The sequence below is a fragment of the Porites lutea genome, chromosome 7 (assembly GCF_958299795.1).
Source record: "Porites lutea chromosome 7, jaPorLute2.1, whole genome shotgun sequence".
Classification (NCBI taxonomy): Eukaryota; Metazoa; Cnidaria; class Anthozoa; order Scleractinia; family Poritidae; genus Porites; species Porites lutea.
This window is the reverse complement of record NC_133207.1, coordinates 26,163,082-26,182,410: the sequence shown is the minus strand read 5'-3', so window position 1 is coordinate 26,182,410 and position 19,329 is coordinate 26,163,082. Positions and strand designations below refer to the sequence as shown.

General features: G+C 42.6%; 1 protein-coding gene across 1 annotated transcript; it reads right to left on the bottom strand.

The window, feature by feature from the left end:
* Positions 1–2: 2 nt before the first annotated feature.
* Positions 3–13,820, bottom strand: LOC140942514 (sacsin-like). Its single transcript, XM_073391428.1, has one exon. It carries the CDS (start codon positions 13,624–13,626, stop codon positions 703–705), a length of 12,924 nt encoding a protein of 4,307 aa, XP_073247529.1. The 5' UTR covers positions 13,627–13,820; the 3' UTR covers positions 3–702.
* Positions 13,821–19,329: the final 5,509 nt, after the last annotated feature.

The following is a 19,329-nucleotide window of genomic DNA, read 5'->3' as shown; positions in this document are numbered from 1 at the left end:
AATATTTAAGAAACAATGTATACATGTTTCTTTTTTTCAAATTCAGTACGTTTTTTGTCTAAATCATTGCCTAAAATTCAAATGAAGTGGGTGGAAAAATTGCATATTAACTTAAAAAGCATGTAAAATCGTCGTCAATTGATATTTCTTTACACCTATTACCTATAATTGTAACTTTACTTTGGTAAACCTCACTGCGGAATAAGTGGGAAAAGTGCTAATCTGCAATAAGCATATAACACATTGAAAGTTATTCATTGCAGTTGCTTTACACTACTTTTACTTTCACTTTGTAAAACCAACGTTGTCAACTTTTTTTTTCTTTTCTTGTTTTTCTTTGCTTGACACAGTCTAGCCTCTACTGACGGCCACCTCTCCACGATGGGACGATTCGCAACGACGATTTTCAGCGTATCACAGCATTGCAACATTGTTGCGACATTGTATCGAGCTGTTACGATATTGTTCCAACATTGTGTCCCTAAAAGTCGTTTTTGCGAGTCGTCTCGTGTAGCATTGCCTGAAGGAAAGGACCCAACTGCCAGAATGACCACTTCTTTCGTCCCCAAGCTCGCTTTTGTGGAGAGGTTCGACTGTGCGAAGTTCGCGTCCTGAGCATATCTATAAATGTTGCATTTAGGTTAAGAAAAGCTTGCTCAAAGTCTTTTTCAAATTATTCTGCCTATTATTCATTACCGTATGTCACGACACTTGAGCAAAATTGTCATTTACAAACTGTGTTATTTTATCCATGAGTGATTCAGCTATCTCCAATGCGTCTTGCGCTTGTTCAAAAGTGAACGTATCAGATGGTATGACGTCACCTCTGTGATAGTGAGGGTACCTGGTCTGTTCGTAGTAATTCTTCAGTTTGGCCGCAAGGACAGGAATGTCCTCAGGCGACCCATCTAGTTCAGTAATTTCGTACGCAAGGTTCAACACATCGTGTGTCTCCAGTTGGCTTTCAGAGATGCCACAGGCGGCGTACAGAGCACTCTTAAAAACCTTTTCTGTGGCTTGCTGGCATAAGAAGCAAACCAAAGCTGAGAAGGTCGCCTCTTGAGCGTGCATGTTTCTAGCGGCCGTTAGATCCTCCTTTGCTTGTTTCAGCCACCGCTTTGCTTCGTTTCTCTGAGGGTTGGTCGACCGTTTGGCGTACGGCGTTCCCTGATGTGCCTGTCGCTTGAAGGTGTTGTACGTTTGTCTCTCCTGCCGAGCTCGCTGATTCCACTGGTTGAAGAAATCGTGAAATCCTCCACCACCGTCGCTATGTCCCTGTTCTTTTGCATCTCGTAAATTGTCCCTCCAAGAAGAAGGGAAGAGCTTCTCCATTCTTTCTATTTCGTTGAGCAGGAACTGCATGACGTCATTAGCGATATCGCAGCCAACATTCTTGTCTGGATGCCACCGCAAAAACAAGCGTTTTATGACTTTCCTTCTCTCATTTTCAGGCAACTTCCAAGCTTCCCAAAGAGTGTCTTTGATTTCTCGCTTTGCTCTCTCTAGGCGTTCGTTTCTTGTAGCTGACTTTTGCTCAGTGTTGTTGGGATCTCCAGTAAAGAGCGTTACCTCCAGAGAGTCTGAGAGTTCAATAGGCACGGTCGGCACCTCTTTAACAGAGCGATCAAACTTATACAAATCCAAAACGCTGACCTCCACGAGGCGAGGTTCCCCAATATCGATGCGATATTTAGCTTGGAGATCAAACTTACTGGTGCCCATAGACCGTTTACGATTAGGTACTTTTCTTACTACTTTTGCGTACACATAAAGAGGCTCACTGTCATCGATTTCACCATCTTTCGTTCGGTGCTCTTTCTCGTAGCCCACTATTTCGCCTTGTCGAAAAAAGTACTCGATATCTTGCCTGAGAAGGTAGTGATACATGACTGGTATCTCTGATCCAAGAACAGGTTCTGTAGTCCGCGCCTCACTCCCCATGAGGTCTTGAGCGACTCCACATCTGTCGAGAGAGGGGAGAATCTCATCCGGTACCCTGCAAGCTAGCATCGCTTGAAGGTAAATCTCTTTCTCTATTTGGTTGCGAATCAAACGATTTACTTGAAAACACAGCTGGATGTGTAGAGGGTTTTCGTCCGTGCCGTGCCTTATAAATAACTCCCATTCTCCATTTTGTTCTTCTAAGAAACAGTCTTGTGTCTCATTACTGTCCTTAAGTGACCGTCCTGATTCTAAAAGAACTAGGTGGGTGTCCAGTGAGGCCATGCATGTCACACTCAGGGAGCTGCAAAGAACCTGGACTTGATCTTTTACTTCTTGTGGAAGATTAGGCGTTTGTCTTTGGTGACGGATAACTCGGAGAATACCATTCACTAGCTTTGGAGACAACAGTACATTCCGATATCTGTTCACGAATGGACAGGAATCGTTTGAACCAAGGGCACTATCTGCTATACAGCGCTTGTCTCTGCAGCTTGGATGAATCTCCTCTCGCAGCAGATGCTGAATAGTTTTAGCTCTTAGGCGCAATGGTAGTAGACTTAAGAGGTATGAAAGGCGGTCTGCAGTGAGTTCGCCCTCCCGACTTATGTCTACAAAGTCGCCAGCAAAGTCCCTTGCACGTCGCTCAAAACTTGGGCAATCGTGAAATATCAGTTCGTTTGATTGCTTAAGAAAACCTTCTTTGCTAGGTAAGTAAAGTTCATTAAGTGATGCCAGACGTCGAGCTGCGGCTTCTTCACTCTTTTCTTTCACCAACAGTGACAGTGTTGTAAAGAAGCCATGCGTTGCCTCTCTTGCCACTCTTTTCTCGTTTGGTTCCATGTGTTTATCTTGACACACCTCTTTAAGCCTCCCAAGTATATCTGCAAATTGTGATGGTGTGGGTTTTTCAGTTGCCCCAAGTCTTTTGATCAGATGTTCAAAGTGACCATACTCTCGTGGTACCTTATAGAAGTAGGGTGCAAGTTCTATTGTTGTTTCAAACGCTAATTGACTTCCTTGAACAAACACCCGTCCTTCTTCAACGGGAATACATGGGGTCTTCCTCAGAATGGTTTCAATAGCAAGACATGACTTGGTACATCTTTCAGACAAGGCCGTGCCAGGACAATTGCACTCGCTCTTCATGAAACTGAATGACTCGCATATGACATCATGCAGAAGCTCTCTTTGCTCTTTGGGAGTGTCTTTGTGAACGTTCCCACTGTGCGCCTTTGTTAGAAAATTAACGTGATTTATGACTTTATCAAGTGGCGGAAGAGGTGAGACTCCGAGGTCCTCTAGTAACTGTTTCTCGGCGGTTTGTGGAGTAGCCCAAGCTGGGAGAAGAGGCATACAAGTCCAGGCAAGTCTCTGTTGCTCAGATGGTAAAGCGCCATGGAATTCAGTGAAAGGGGGAACGTCTTCAATTGAAGGGCAACCAAATTGGGGCTGTAGTTTTCTCAGCTCAATTGCTGCGACTGCTGCTGCTATAAATTTTATGCTTGAGACGATGTGAAGAAAGCTTGGATCATGCAAATCATCTTGCTGAAATAAGCACGTGACTAGTGTTTTGGATTTGTCTTGTATTAATGGATCCTTAAATCGAGTCGTAGCCTCCGAGGCCAAGTCTTCGGTAAACTCGATAAATTGCTGCTGTGTTACGGTTTGCTTTAAACCAATCTGTCGGAGCATCGGAAGCCAGTGGGACAATCTGTACTCCTCCGGTGGAAAGTCACTTAGAGGAAGCATTGCTTTGAACACCGCATTCTCAGGATCATAAAACCTGCTAGCAGGAAAGAGGGTTCCACCGTCACTTGGAAAGATATTGGTCTCTCGCAGGGTTTCTAGGAGAGTGGTTCTCTCACGAGTGTTCTTCAAGGTGACAAGGAGTGTGTCTCTGATGTACTGGAGAATTGCTTTAATACTCGATGAAGACATAACATCAAGATTTGGCAAGATATACTTTACGAAGACTTCAACTTGAGAAAGGAAAGTGATGTCAAGTGCCTTATAAAGCGGTTCGATTTCTTGTATTGCTTCTAGCAGGACGCAACTGTCTTCCTCTATGCGATCCTCTACCTCTGCCAATGGCACACACTGCGGTAGGTCAACGACATAAGAAAAGGTGTACGAATCGAGGCTAACCAACCTCCCATTTAATGTCTTGTAAAGGGGGAGTTTCTTCAGTAGAGATTGGTTGCTGTACACGGTCGTTACGTCTTCTTGCAGAAATCTAAGAAGAGTAGTAATTTCCCTTTGACTGAGGTCGCAATGGAAGTTATCATCTTTAGACAAATAATGCAAGACCCTGATCACATCTTGTCGTGAGTATGGCTTTGCGAGGTGTGACGATACAATCACGGAAGCCTCTTCTCTGTTTGCCCTTGTCAGAACGCTAAAATCTATTTGCGAGCTTCCAAGTTTGCATAGGATTCTCACCATTCTATCGTCGTCGTGGATGCGAGAACTTAAATCCAACACTGTCTTGCCGAGGGACAGTGGCGCAAGAGTTCCCTTAGAGGTCGGGAGAATGGGCCAGTCATCAAGTGGTCGCAGTGTTTCGGAAGCATCTTCGTTATCTTCAAAGTTTGATTGCCTTTCTTGGTACGTGTTCACGATTAATTCCCAAAGTGTTGTTAACCACTCAACTGACGGTAAAACAGCTTCGCTTGGTTCCCATGAGACATGCCTGTCACAAGCAAACCATCGAGATGGCAGAATTTGGATCAAGAAAGGTTCAACAGACTTAGTGTCGAAACGTTTGAAGACCCCCGCCTTGCAAAGCTGATTCGTTGAATACTTGGCAAACAATGGAATAAATTCTTTGTTGACAAAGAGGTCTGGTTGCGAAGGCACAAGACTTGAAAATGGCGTGAGAAAAACTGGATTGTTGTGATCGAATTCTCTGAGCACCTCGTCATCGGTAAGTAGGAGGGGAAGACCATTTAAACGCTGAAGAAAATTTTCGTCTTCCATGCAGAACTGTACCAATCGCTTAAGGTCACTGGCGTCTTTGAAGGTAGTTTTTTTGATAGAGCACGGAAGCGCTAGCATAGAATGCCTCGTTTTTGCAAGGTAAGCCAAAACGATGTCAGGACTCACTGTTTTCACTATAGCTCCCGCTTCTTTAAAATTATAATAGAGGTTTGGCGGTACGTGAACGATGGGAAGGCCAACTTTGAGCAATAGTTCCTCCAGATCTGGATCGGAAGGGACGCTGAAAAATGCCTCTTGGTCATCTTTGTCACTGCATGGTGGAACCCATAAACAATTGCAATGTGAATTTGTGCCATACATGGAAAACCTTAGAGGGGAGGCCACTATGTTTGTAAGAGGCGGTTCACTGCGTATAATTGGAAGGACAGGTTGGTTGGAATTTGCCAGCAATTTGTACACAGTCAAAGCAATGCCTTTCCACTCGCTGTGAATGCTTTCTAGATCAGGAAAGAGACCATGGTACCATTTCAAGCCACTAGTTGCATCTTTGATGTCACTGAAGTGCCAGTGGATACCCTCTGAAATGCCAGGAATGTGATTCCTAGCAGCTTCAATTAGCTCTGCATAGGCCGGAGCCAGAACATGATTCTTGATAAATTCATTCCATTGTGTTCTTTGACCGTGACCGCCTTCGTCTCTCCAGAGGTTTCTCCTGGAACGATCAAGTACAAAATGCCCATTGACGTGAACGGGAAGACCTGTCTCAATGGGCAGTGGAAGAGAGCAAAAGGCACGATAAATCTTGCTGTTCTGGCTTGTCTGTGATGGTGAATTTAAAGAACGTTTCCGTCGTGAGGGGCTTAGACCCTCATTTGTAACTACACGTGCTGCCACAGAAGCTCGAGGGAACAGTCCATAATCACTTCCTTCTGGGATTAACGTCTTTTCTCCATACATTCGAGATCCAAGACACTGTTGAACAACCCACCCCTCTCTTCGTCCGAGAGTATCTTGAATGGTGATGGTGTAAGTAGTCCCGACCCAAGGGATGCAGTTGGCTTTAAGTCCCCTACATCGCATTATTTCTGCATCAAGAGCACGAACCTTCGATAGATCGGCACGTTGGATCGTTGCAGTTGCCTCGTATCTTCTTACCAGTCTGTTGTTTTCTATCCGTGAGATACTTATTTTTTTCACACTTTGGAGGAACAGCAAAATATCCCGAATCTCCCCTTCAAAAATTGTCAGCAAGTGGTCAATGTCTGAATTACTGAAACACTTTGATGAGATTTCCGACTTCATGGCCTGTGAATCTGTTCGGATTGGAAGGCGGAACAAAGTTGAGTTTTTCATTTCGAAAAACTCTTCCAAATAACCGGGTCTAAGATCGGCGAAATGATTCCAGAACTCCTTGTCAAGGGGCTCAAAGCGGCGTCCAGGAAATTCTGTAGTTGCATCTGGTGCATATCGGGCGTGTGGATCAAGTACACAGAGTACATCACCATTCGTGATGAAGCTTGGGCAATCTGTCACATGGTATACGGCATTAAACCCGATTCCATATTTTCCCGTTTTCTCAGGGCTTTCTACCTTGCTTCCAATTCCAAGTCTCTGTATCCCCTCCATATCGCTTTCTGTGAAGGCGCAATCATTGTAGATACATAGAGCGGGTCCCTGAAGGTCTTTCCATTTCTCCGACAAAATACGAGTGGTACCATGTTGGCGTGGGTCGTGTACAAAATGTACCTCTGTAGCCCTAGCGTCATCGGCGTTTTGGATTATTTCTTTAAGAATTCCAGCGTCGCATGGATAGGATTCTAACACAGTTTTTATTCTATGTGTGAGGCGTTCGCTTTGACCAAATGGTTTTCCGATGGTATGAGAATATTTGTCTAATTTTTGTTCACGAATCGTTTGGGCGCCAAATCTGTGGGCCAGTGTTGGAGAAATATCACTGTGGAGGCACTTCATTTGCTCTTCGTGGTGGATCCATGGCGAATCGTTGATTGCAAGGTCTCCTGCAGTTGTGAGCACAAGATTTACATCTGGCAATGGTAAGTGCCCAAAATACGAATCCAAGACTTCGTCGTCCATCAAGACAATTTCCTCAAGGAATGTTTTAACGGTCCTAAACTCTTGAGGTGTTAGAGGCTTGCCTTGCTTTGTCTCCTCGAACATGAAAAGTTTGTCCACCAAGTCCTGACTACAAAAAGACTCCCGAACTCCAAGTGCCTTAAATAGTTCTTTGAATTTCAAGGTGAATTCTTCTGGAAGGCAGTAAAGGAAGGGGTCTCCGTGGTAATGCCATGAAAATGCTACTTGGCTCGCCGTTACAAACTTGTTATCTACAAATATCCATGGCTGTTTATTCAGTTGATCTAGCAGGACTTGCCTGTCCGATGTGTTAATCCTGTCTTGAAGAAACTGATACACAGCAATGCATACCTTTCTTGTGCACTCTCTGTTAGCGGCATCACATGCCACCAACCCATGAACAGCATATTGAAGTTGTAAAAGGACGTTCTCCATCGTATTATGCTGATTAGCAAATCCCAGTAGCTTTGCCACGTCTTTGGTTAAACGGTCACATCCTGTCTCTGGAGATTCATCTAAGAATGGCTTAACTGACCCAAGCAAGTATTTTGAATCCTCCCAGCATAACTCTCTGGCAGAGAGAAAATTAGTTTCTCGACCTTCAGCACCTCTCCATGGCAGGCAGTATTCTGTAGGTTTGTCCATGACTGGGAGAAAACGTATCTCAGAGAGCAGTTTTCGCTGAGTTGTGTTTGGAGGAGATAACTTACACATGTTGTTGTTTAAATATTTCATTAGGTTCCGTGACAGCGGTAATGCCTTTTGCGTGTCTTCATTAGCCAACGAGGAGATAAATATGGCCCTTTCGCAGATCCCTTCCCATGCCATTAAGCTATCCACCATTCCGAGTTTTTTTAATGCCGCACGTCGCTCAGGTCGAAGAAAGCTGGTACCACTTGGAAAGACTGGTTCTTCGTCAAGAAAAAGGGTGCTGACAGCACCAGTTGGATCAATTAAATCCCCTGGTCGAGATAGTTGAATTCCCATGGGTGAGGTTGGGATGCACTTTGTTTTTTTTAAAGGTTTTTCAAACTTGCGAGTACCCCTGAAAAATTGATCCAATACGTGACATGTAACTGGATCTCTCAAATCTCTCGGCAGGGAAGTAATGTTGGGGAAAAACACGTCGCAAACAAACTTCTCCAACGTGACGGTTTGTTCAACGATCGATGGGACGCATTTTTGAAAAGCGACGGATACGAATCTTGGAAGTTGAACAACATTGTAGCCACATGTCCACATTATCGGGAGGCTTTCAGGTAGCATCATCACGTTCTCATCCAAAAAGACACTTTCCTTAATCGACACCCACCGCAACTGTGTTTTCACAAGAGGGACGGAACTACTGCAAATCTTCTCATAGACACTGTACGCAAACGTTTTCCACGTCTTGGAAGGGGCTTTCTCTGGATCTGGCCAAATAGCATCAAATGAGAGATCCATAACTTTTCCCTGTTCTCGAAGAGTTGCAATCTCTTCTAGCAGCTGTACATAGGCCTTTGAAGCAGCGTCTTCCAGCAGGTACTGATTCCAAAGTACTTCGATCGGCTTTTGCGAGTACATGCCACCACCAGTATCTTCCCACAAGTTTTGGCGATTGGCTGTCACTGCAAAACACCCATTTACGTGAACCGGTGAGCCTGTTTCCACTCCAAGCGGAAGGCCAAAGAAAACCTCTCCTACGATTTTCTCCGGGCTCCATTGCCCGTTACTCTTGTTAGAGCTTGACAGTAGAGTAGCGACCTCAGCCTTGGGTATTAAACCATTGAGCTTCCCGTCTTCGCTGTTTGCCATTTCCAGCGATTTTCTGTCTCCATAACATGACGTTATTAACCACGTACGACAGGTTTGCATGTTTGTGTTCTGGGTTGTGACGCTTGGGTAGGTTTGAAATTTGAGCGAAACTAGCTTGGATAGACTTGGACATTCATCATATTTTTGGTCTAAGTTTGACATTTCATTGAGGTCACTTGAAAGTACTTCTTTGTGATTGTTGTTCTTGTCTTTACGAGCTAAGTCTCTTCGTGAGAATGTCTCCAGCGTCTCTTTCGTAACCTCAAAAATTCTATTTGCGCTGGAAGGATTCTGATACGCTGATATTTGAGAAAAGCTTATTGTGCTAATATTCTTTAAGAAGAGCATCATCTTTGTGGCATTTTCTTGAAGGGCCGAGATCAAGCAGGCAAAGTGATTCTCGTCGTAATACTTGCTGCAAATTTCACTTTCACTGGCTTGTCTCATGGTTCGTAACGGAAACCTGAACAGCGTTCCATCGTAGAAAAAGTGTTCGTCGTCGTTCTCAAACGTGCATCCGAATATTCCTTGGTAAGGTTTGAATTGATCTGGAAAAGCAATGACCACTTTTGGATTCCTCTTGAGATTTAGTCGAATCCCAGGGCGAGATTTGTCTGTGATTAGGTCTCCTAGGTACGCTGTCTGGGGATCAAAGAATGCAATGAACTCTCGGCTAATAAAGCTTGGGAGATCAGTAATATTGTACACTGTAGAGAACCCTAATCCGAATCGTCCAAGTTTGTCTTCATTTCCAAACTTGGTAGCTCCTGCAAGTTTGTTGATATTCTCAAAGTCCTTGTCCGTAAAGCAAGCATCATTGTATACCCATAACGCAGGCCCTTGAGCTTCCGCCAAACCAGGACATAAGAGTTTCTCAGTATTGTTTTTTCTCCAGTCAACAAGGAACTTCACGTCTTTTGCCCCTGCATCGTCTGCGTTCTGAATTAGCTCCTTGAAGATAGCTAGGTCGTCGCTGTGATCTATCAGTATATTTTTCAGACGCGTGGTGACTGGTTCGTGTGGGCCACTCTGCTGAAAACCGAGAGTCTCGGTTACCGCTAGATGTCTGCTCAAAGGGGGTATTCCTAAAAGCTGTGCCGTCTCAGTGGAAATGCACTTGTGCACCATAAGTCCAACCTCGGTGATGTCGCTATCTTGGTTGCCGAGCCTCAACCACTCCGCATCGCAGAAACTGACATCACAGCACGGTTGAAGAATGAGCACGTCGTCTTCGGTCTGAATTGGAGTTAATACGTTTTTGCGAATTTCAGGAGGAAGAGGTGTTCCGTCTCTCGTCAGGTAATCCAGAACGTCGCGAGCCACCCGAAGATCGCGCTTGACTTCCTCCATGCTTCTTTTCTTCTCCTGGTGCCAATCTCGAATCATATACAGTGCATTCAGGGCTGAAGTATCATTTAAAGTTTCCAACAGGCCACAGCGTTTAAATAGCGAGGAATACTTCTGAAAATCGTCAGACAAAACAAACATATAAGGTCTAAGTTCCAGTTGACATTCATTTTTCAAGGCAACACAGCTTGGCCTTGCGAAGCCTGACCCATGCCATATCCACGACAGAGACGAATACTCCTTGAGGACAAGAAAAGCCTCATCTATTACCATTTCACTCGAAAGATGACTGTAGATATCCTTCAACATTGCTTGAAACTTGAGTAGTTCCATTTCAGAAGATTTGAACTCTTGTTGGTGCCAAGAAATCGCGCCTTTCAACTGGTCCACAACGTACGAAATCGGAGGTGGAAAACTCCACCCAAAGGCTTTCTTGAGTTTTTCGTCAAGATTCTCTCGGAGCACAGGCATAGATGAACCAATGATGTTGACCATGTCCGCGTCTCTCATGTCCTTTGGACAGTATAGTCTTCTTGCAACACCGAACCAAGGCATACGTGATGGGTATTTGCTGAGAGGTTCTGGAGCTGCTGGGAGCCAGGGCAGACTAGATAGAACGCTTCCCAGCGAGACTCTCTTGACAAGCCCGGCACTTTCTTCTAAGTTTACCTCGTGTTCAACCAGATATGAGTTATCTTTTAAAAACTGCGTCAGTGCCTCGGCCCTCCTTAGGGCAGAATCCTCTGGAGCTTGAGTGATCTGCTTGGCAATCAAGAGGACGTCTTTAGCTTCCAGGAAGCGACTTCGTCTCAGGCCTAAGAACACACGAAGCAAGCTTAGCGTGTGAGCTTTGGCAAATTCTTCAGCAGGAAACAGATCTGATTCGCCTTCAAACAGTTTTTGGATTAAGTCATCCTCGGGATCGTACAGCTCGCAAGGAGGCTTCAAGCTACCATTCGAAACTGGAACAAACCTCACAGTCTTTAAATGATCTGGAAATAACTTATTGTCGCTTGATAAGGCAGGTAGCCTTTGGATCACCCAAAACATCAAGTCTGACACTTGTTCTCTAGAATAAAAGGTTGCGCTTTCGACGTAAGGAAACACCTTGTCGATAAGAAAGCTTGACGTGTTTAGGATCCGAACCGGAAGTCGTCGCAGTAGTTGGTAAGAGTCGTCATCAGCAGCCGAGAGTATCTGTTTTGCATTCGGAATCTTGGTACCCGATGGAAGATGTAGTCTTGGAGGGGCGACGTCAAGTTTTGTGCCTGTTAGTGGTCTGCCCGGTTGCACTGAAGTAAATGTCGTGCCGTCCAATGTTTGAAATATCGGCAACGTCATCAGTGCTAGTACTTCATCGTCAGAAGGATTCCTCAAGCTAGAAAGAAATGCTCGGATCGTCAATTTCTCGTCAACAGAACAGCTGATAAGATAGTCATTTCCTGCCTCATTAAAACCTGTTGCAAGCACCTTAAGTACACCGGAGGGCGTCGGTGGCTCGATGTAGTATTTCAAAGCTGGATGATCACAAAATGGGGCTAAGTGATGGAGAACGATGCACCCCGCCTTTTGTAGTGCATTTGCCACAGTTCTTGGTAAAGACGCAAAGTAAGAAGAACTCTGAATGACACGATGATCATGCTTCAATTTTATGAGCTGTCGCTTGTCTGACCTCCCGTCTGCCAGTGGAATAAGAGGAATACCTTCGAATGGGGAGAGATCTTTGGGGAACTCAGATTTAAGCCAGGTCCATAGCCCCCTTAACCAGAGATCGTCAGGTAGAGTCTCATCGGTATCAGACCAAGGAACGACAACAGAACTCTTTCTCCAAACGTCAGGCAAACTTTCACGGAGTAGCTTTGGTACAAGTGAAGGCGACAGCCTCACCAGTTGAGTTGGTCCTGTATGTTCCCTCTCCATATCCCCCGCAACAGAACGCAAAGTGTCTACCAGAGCTGCACTCACCTTCTCGTCCAAGAATTTACTACCCCGTCCTGGAATGAGGCTTCGTGGATGGCTTCGAGATGCAATCAGCACACTATGTTCTGGACTATATCCATGAATGTCAGCTCGGAACTTTTGAAAGGTCTCGTCTGCAAGGGGAAGAAGGGGAAGACCACTGAGCTCTGAAAAGTTTCTATCCAAGAGGATGTACTCCAAAAGGAGCAATTTCTCCCTTTTACTAAGACGTTCAACGTTCAAGCCTTTGTTGCCTCTTAAGTCTCTACCGATTTCTTTCTCCATTCCTTTCAGGCTGTGAAAGCCCAAATGTGCATCAGTTACTCCACGATGAAATATGGCGTCCTTTTCAACATACAAGTCGTTCGTCTCTGAACGTTGCACGTTTTCTTTGAGTACAGCACGTACGTATGACGGCGTTATTTCCCGAGGTCTCCGGACATGATGTTGATCATATTGGTCGATAGCTTTCATAGCTTGATAGGGAGGTGAGATGACTGGTTTGTCAGCCTGAAGAAGTGTGCCTACAACTACGTCGCGCAGTTCTTCTCGGATTTTGTTTTGGGAACGATCTAGTCGATCCAAAATTCCCTCTTCTAACGCGATCCACCTTCCTCCAAGTGATGGAGTCCAAAATACTGCTTTATCAATCAGTTCTGCGAAGAAAGGCTTCAGGAGAAATTTCCAGTGGCTTTGGACAAGATCTAGATCTGGCCAGATACTGTGAACAAAGGGAAGCATTTGTTCTCTGGGGTACTTCATCTGTGTAAGCTTTACAATGAGACTTGCGTAAGCTTTACTAACAACATCCCGAGTGAGAAGAAGATTCCATTCTGCGGCGTCATCGATTTGGCTTTCTGGTCCTGGCCACTTGAGATTTCGACGGTTGTCTGTTAGCCCGAAGGCGCCATGAACGTGTACTGGCAGACCTGTTTTGCAGTCTGACTCTGTCGGAAGGGGAAGGTAACAAAATACTCGTCCATTCCTTGTTCTGGTATTCTCTAGTGGTACATCCAACGTTGCCGCAACTCCAGCCCAAGGTATCATTCGCAGTGTTGAGGAAAGTTCTGCTAATCTCAAGTTTTCATGTCCGACCCGATTCAAGACTATGAACCTGCTTTGAGAATTGTGTTTGTCCGGCCTATCAATTTCAACAGTGGTCTCATAACTCATTTCGTAAGGTTTGGTGAGAAATTTTGTCGCCATATCAACAAACTTATGCTTCTCTTCTCGAATTGAATCCCTTAATTCCTCCTTGATTTTAACGGTGAAAATTCTCTTTTCTAGCTCGGTCCAGGTCGTCTCGTAAATACTAATAGACTCTACGTTCTTTAGGAAAAGCAAAATTATTGGTGCTTCTTCCATGAATGACTCGAAGAGGCTGTTAACTTTTCCTGCTGTGTACGGCTTGATTGATATTTTTGATGGCCATTTTCTTAAGGGAAGACGAAAGAGTGTGCCGTCAAATCGTCCAGAAGAGATCTGGCATCCGAGTACATTTTCATATGGAGTAAACTGATCCCTGTACTGCTGTAATAGCGGTTCTCGCATATTGTACCTTTTACCTGTTTCTTCAGGCCCAAAATACGTTTCTTGAGGATCCAGGAAGGCGATGTGATGATCACTGACAACACTAGGAAGGTCTGTAAGAAAGAATTGTGAAAATTAAGTGTCATGAATGGGATAACGAATTACCAGTTAATGAGTAATCACTTGGCACTAAGCAATCTACAAAGTTATAACCAAATGTGCTGTAAAATGAAACTTTATAAGAGGACAGTACCTTGGTGTAAAATCTCCTCATACCCCTAAATAATAGAGTAATAGCTAATTACATATTAAGGACTTTAACTGAACGGTGATATGGTCTTGAATAGATCGACAGATTATGGAAAGTGGACCATAAGTCGCAACTGACCTCGCTGAACGGTATAATTAAAAAACCTTGACACTAAAGAAAAAAACTGCATCACGCCGTTGTACGCAATGTTGCAGATGGTGGACACATAATAAAATTTATTGTGTGCAATGTTGTAGAAATAGAAGGAGGTAGGATCAATTAAAAGCCCATGCACTTGAACCAGTGCACACGTTGTTGCTTCGTCTACCTAGCGGCTCATCCTATTAGAAGGCTATACCTGTCACGTGATAAACGGAGTTAAAGCCAATCCCAAAGCGTCCGGCAGCGACTGGATCCCTTTTCTTGGATCCCTGCATAATGGACTCGATTCCGACCCAGTCCTTTTCTGTGAACAGTCCATTATTATACACATACAGAGCAGGGCCCTGGAACTTTGACAAACCGACATTGATCAATGAAGTGGTACCGAACGCATTGTCACGAGAGTCGAATAAGAACTTTACTTCTGTGGCGCCGGCGTCATCTGCATTCTGAATTAATTCCTGAAAATAAGAATGAAAGACAAGTTAAAAATACAGCTGCAGTTTATATTTCAGGACAAAACTAGGTGCTTTCCCTTTGACAGACTAGTGCAAACGTATTTCCCTAACCTCCACTCTCCTCGACTAAGTTGTATGTCACAGTCTAGACGCTCGTGAGTCTATGGGAACTAGTGCAGGAAAAAGAAAACGGGAGGGAGAAAGCGGGAAGAAAGAAGATATTCGATGTAGTTTTCTTTTCTTTCTCATTTTTCAATAGCCGACGCGCGAATCTCTCTTTGATGACGCGATTTGTTCATTCAGACTGAATGACGAGCAATACACCTTTTGCCATTCCTTAAAAGGATATAGAAATATATTTTATTTCATGGAAATTCAATAACATCTTGGGAAGAATATATTCACGAGGAAATATTCATTTTAATCATCCCTTTTTTCATTTGCGCAATTACCATGCTAATGCATGCATTTTTGAAAGTCATTTCTGACAAGTACATTGCCGTCTGTAACAAACAAAGTTTTTTAACCATCCATGGGTTGGCGGCTAAGACAACGCGGTACTTATGTCTGCATGAATCTGTACCGACCACCTTGCGCACTCTGTAGCCATAATTAGTATCGTTCATACGCCTTTGAGATGCCTCTAAGAGAATAATTTGTCAATGCACTGCAAGTTAGTGGAATGCCTTGCCGCCGAGCTTGTTCTCGGTTATCAGAACATTCCAGTTAGGGAGCAAAAATTTTGAGTATACGGCTAGAAAGAGCGCAGGGTGCCCCAAAAGCATGGAATGTTAAATCCGCTTTTTAATAAACTTATCCATTCATCACTTGTAAGTAATGACTTTCAAAAATGTAAATGACAATGTTATTGATGGTGATGTTTTTTCAAGGCATAATAGACTTTACCAAAAAGAAAATGACATTCCAATGGTGTTATTGAAGATGCATTAGCATGGTAATTGCGCAAATGAACAAACGGATGATTAAAATGAACATTTCCTCGTGAAAATGTTCTTCCGAATTCCCGTAGAATAAAATTAATTTCTATTCAGTCTGTTAGTGAAGGGCAAAAGGTGTGGTAAAAATTTAAGACGAGAATAGCCAGACAAACTCCCTCATATCTAAGAGCTTGTGTCCCTGACCGTAGAAACGATAATTCTAATAAATCTATCAGGCTATAAAAACTCAACGTCACATCATTGTGTATATGCCAGCTTTCGATATTACAGCAGTATGCAGTAACTACGCCTCAGCTCCCACTAGTCTCCTGTGGCTCAGTGGTAGAGCATCTGGGCAAGTGCCTTCTGATTTCTTATCTTATCTCCAAGCTGGAGCAACGCGGATTTTTCTTTCAGAGTAGCCTTGGTCAGTCCTTCCTATCACATTTTCCTTATTAAGAATCGTGATTTCCTAACCCTTCGCGCATGAATAATCAATGAATAACGCCTACTAACGTATTTGAGCATAACATTCAGTGATTTAACAAGCCGCAGGATTCTTATTTGGTATGGAAGGACGAAGACTTATACAATATAATATTGACCTTGGTAAGTGTGAGCTTCCAAAAATATTTTATCCTCTATTAAAAAGATATTCAACTTCAACAATTAAATTACTCATTGCTGTGGTTTAAATAGTAGTAAATATATCGATGATAATAAAAAATACTGAATTTTATGCCAGGTTGCCAATATATGCAGTGAGTGACTTTAAAGAAATAGTCTAATAATAGAAGTATAACTAAATAATGTCACTTAAACTAGCAATCTTTTCGTTGTTCAGTTTGCTGTAGATGCTGTGTCTTGTTTTAAGCTGTCTTTGTTTTAATCGCGTAAACTAATTAACATACATCTATCAAAACACTCTGTTATGGTTCTACGTTACTGATTTTTTTCCGAATGTGTTTACCTTAAGTATCTGTCCTCCGTCTGGAATGCCTTCGAGAACTCGTTTGAGGAGCACGGTTAAGGATGGTCTTCTTTGGCCATACGACTGCCCTATATTAAAAATAAATATTTGAAATGCGTTTTACTTTTACAATATGGTGGCTAATATTAATAAACTTCATAACAGTCTCAAGGGTAATTTACGCTAAGATTTTTCAAGTAAAAATCACTGCTTTTAAATTTTTAACGGCTAAATAGTAAATTTTATTTTTTCGTACGTTCTTTGGATGTTGTTAAGCTATTGATATTGGAGATGTATCACATCTTTATCGGAATGTTTTTAATCACTAGTACAATATTAAAGAATATTCGCGTGTATTCTCCAAACGTAAACAAGAACTTGAACGCCATATGTTAAGTTACGAACCGGGTACAAAATTGAATGCAAATGGTCTTGATATTTCTAGATTAAGAATAGCTTCTAACTAGAGGCTTCAAAACGCACACACATGTTAAGGTCGAATTAATGCATCTCTGGAATCTACTGTATAATATATATGAACGTTCAGCGGAACAATGGCTAACTTATAGCTGGAAGCGGATTATTTAAACTTACTTCGACTTCTCCACGCTTGAGCCATCGCTGGCTTTCCTTCATTTTTAGGCACGTTCGTGCCCTTTAATTCAAGCTAGCCAGCGACTGTATGTACGCAAAAAACGCAGGCAGAAAACGTAGAAGCGGACGCTTGTAGCAATCAAGAAACGATTATTTCCTTGGTAAACTTTTGTCAGTGTTTGCGGTTTAGAATACTAAACGTCAAGGTTCGTTAATGCGGGCGCGTTGATATGATTGGCTTTACAATCATTTCATAAATAATAAATATTCAGTACTGAGATATAAATTAAACCCGCGAATAGTTTTTGTCTAGTTGACTGTTAAAAACGCTCATTAACTTTTTTCCTCGCTAGTGCGATGTATTGCCAAAGAGAAAAGTGACGAAAAACGATGAAAGGTTAAAATATTATTAGTCATTTTTTGCAATCCTACTCTATTTTCTACCACACAGTAAGCGTTCGATCCCAGTATTATGCAGGACGCGTGTCATATATGCAAATGCCGGTAGAATTTATTTTATTTTCACAAAACGACATCCATCTAGATTTTTCCGTTAATGGGCCATGGGTAAGCCACTATTTAATTATCAGGGAAGGGCTGTTGAAAAAGGCCACTACACTATACGTATCAGTAAGAGAATGTGTTTGAGTAAATGAGAGGTAAAGATGATTTAAAATTGACATCGATTTTATGCCAAACGAGCCGCACCCATAATAATAATTTAAGAAACAAGAAAATACTGTGCGAAATATATTTAGCTTATTTTAGTCAGCGAACTGCTTTGCTTTTTCATCGGGGCCAGAATATGTAAATGTGTTCTATTTTCCATTATTTTTTTTGTTATACTCATCAAGGGTTTTGTTTAGTCCATTGTTAGTTTTAACAAAAAAGAGTTTCAAAGCGAAAGTTGTCGATCAGATATAAGTTTTCACTACGTTTTCGCGGAAGCTTTCTGATAATTTTTTCGCGGAGTTTGAAGACTTCTAGTAAAAATCTTCGGTGACCAAGTGATCCAATTGACTCGGAGAACAAAGCGAAGACTAAATCGATTTCACTTACTTAAGACCAAAGCGTTCGAAATAATAACAGCCTCGTGCGATAAAGAAAATGTCATACTGCATTTAGCTGTTATGATCATAAGTGGAAAAAAATGGCAATTGGCAAAGGCATGATGACTTAATAAACACAAATAAGGCTATAACAGGGACGTCAACGCAGAAAATATATATTGGATTACAGTAAATGCAAGCATGACGGATGGTACTGATTATTCACAATATTTGTAGCCAAGTGTTACAAACCAGTTACCGTCCTAACAAATAGCAGAAGGCTAGGCAGGTGTAGAAATAGTCTTAGGTAACATTCCTGTGCAGTTAGCTCCAGCCCCGATCTTATAGATAAGGGGTACGTTAGCCCGTGGTACCAACCCCTTGCTATGAGTTACTTCAATAAGGCTTCAATTCAGCCGCTTATATCTAAACGTTGTTTACGTTGCTTTGTGGACAAAGCATATGGCATTTTCTAACTAGTACTGAGAGCATTTATCTATAAAAATAACCCACGTATAATCCCATGTGAATGTGTGAGTATTCTGATTGACTGTTTTCGTTTACTATGAAACCTGACCAAACGAGCCTGTTCCGGGCGTTCTTACTTCAGATTGTGCACCCGCCACAGTCCACTGTCAGAAGCCAGGAACAGGCCAGTCCTAACTTAACAGCGTTAGCATCATACAAGACGATGAGGAAGAATCAAGGCCAAGGCTGTCTGTAAACAAATTATTACCTTGAATTTTACCGTCCCAGTTCATCACTAGGCAAGGACATCTCCTTCAACGATGAGTCCTATCAAGACATTTCGAGTTGTTTCTACAAATAATGTAAAGAAATTAAACGCTACCATTGTTGTTTGAATTCTACGCGAAATGAAATAGAAGAAAGTCTTGTTAAACTGACATTCATTTACTTATGGAGATCATATCTACCCAGAAGCAGCTTTTAAGTTATCAACAATGTAATCAACTCATCGAAACTCATTACGAAGCATCATTTTTAACTAAGGATCGAACACCAATTAAATTCTCATCTTTATTCAGAAATCATGTCAATGGACCATGAACGTCTTAATTACTGCTATTTAAGCCCATTAACTAACGTTCAGATTATCTATGTGAGAGTGTCATCCTTTTGACTTGCTTCAGTATTAGCCTTTAGTTGAACTGAAATAATAATCACGCTTGATTTCTTTGATATTTGCAGACTGGAATGATATGATAATCTTGGTGCCTACTGCATACGTCGTGTTCACTAAAACCAACGGTCGACATTGGGTCTGTCACCTTACCTTTAACTA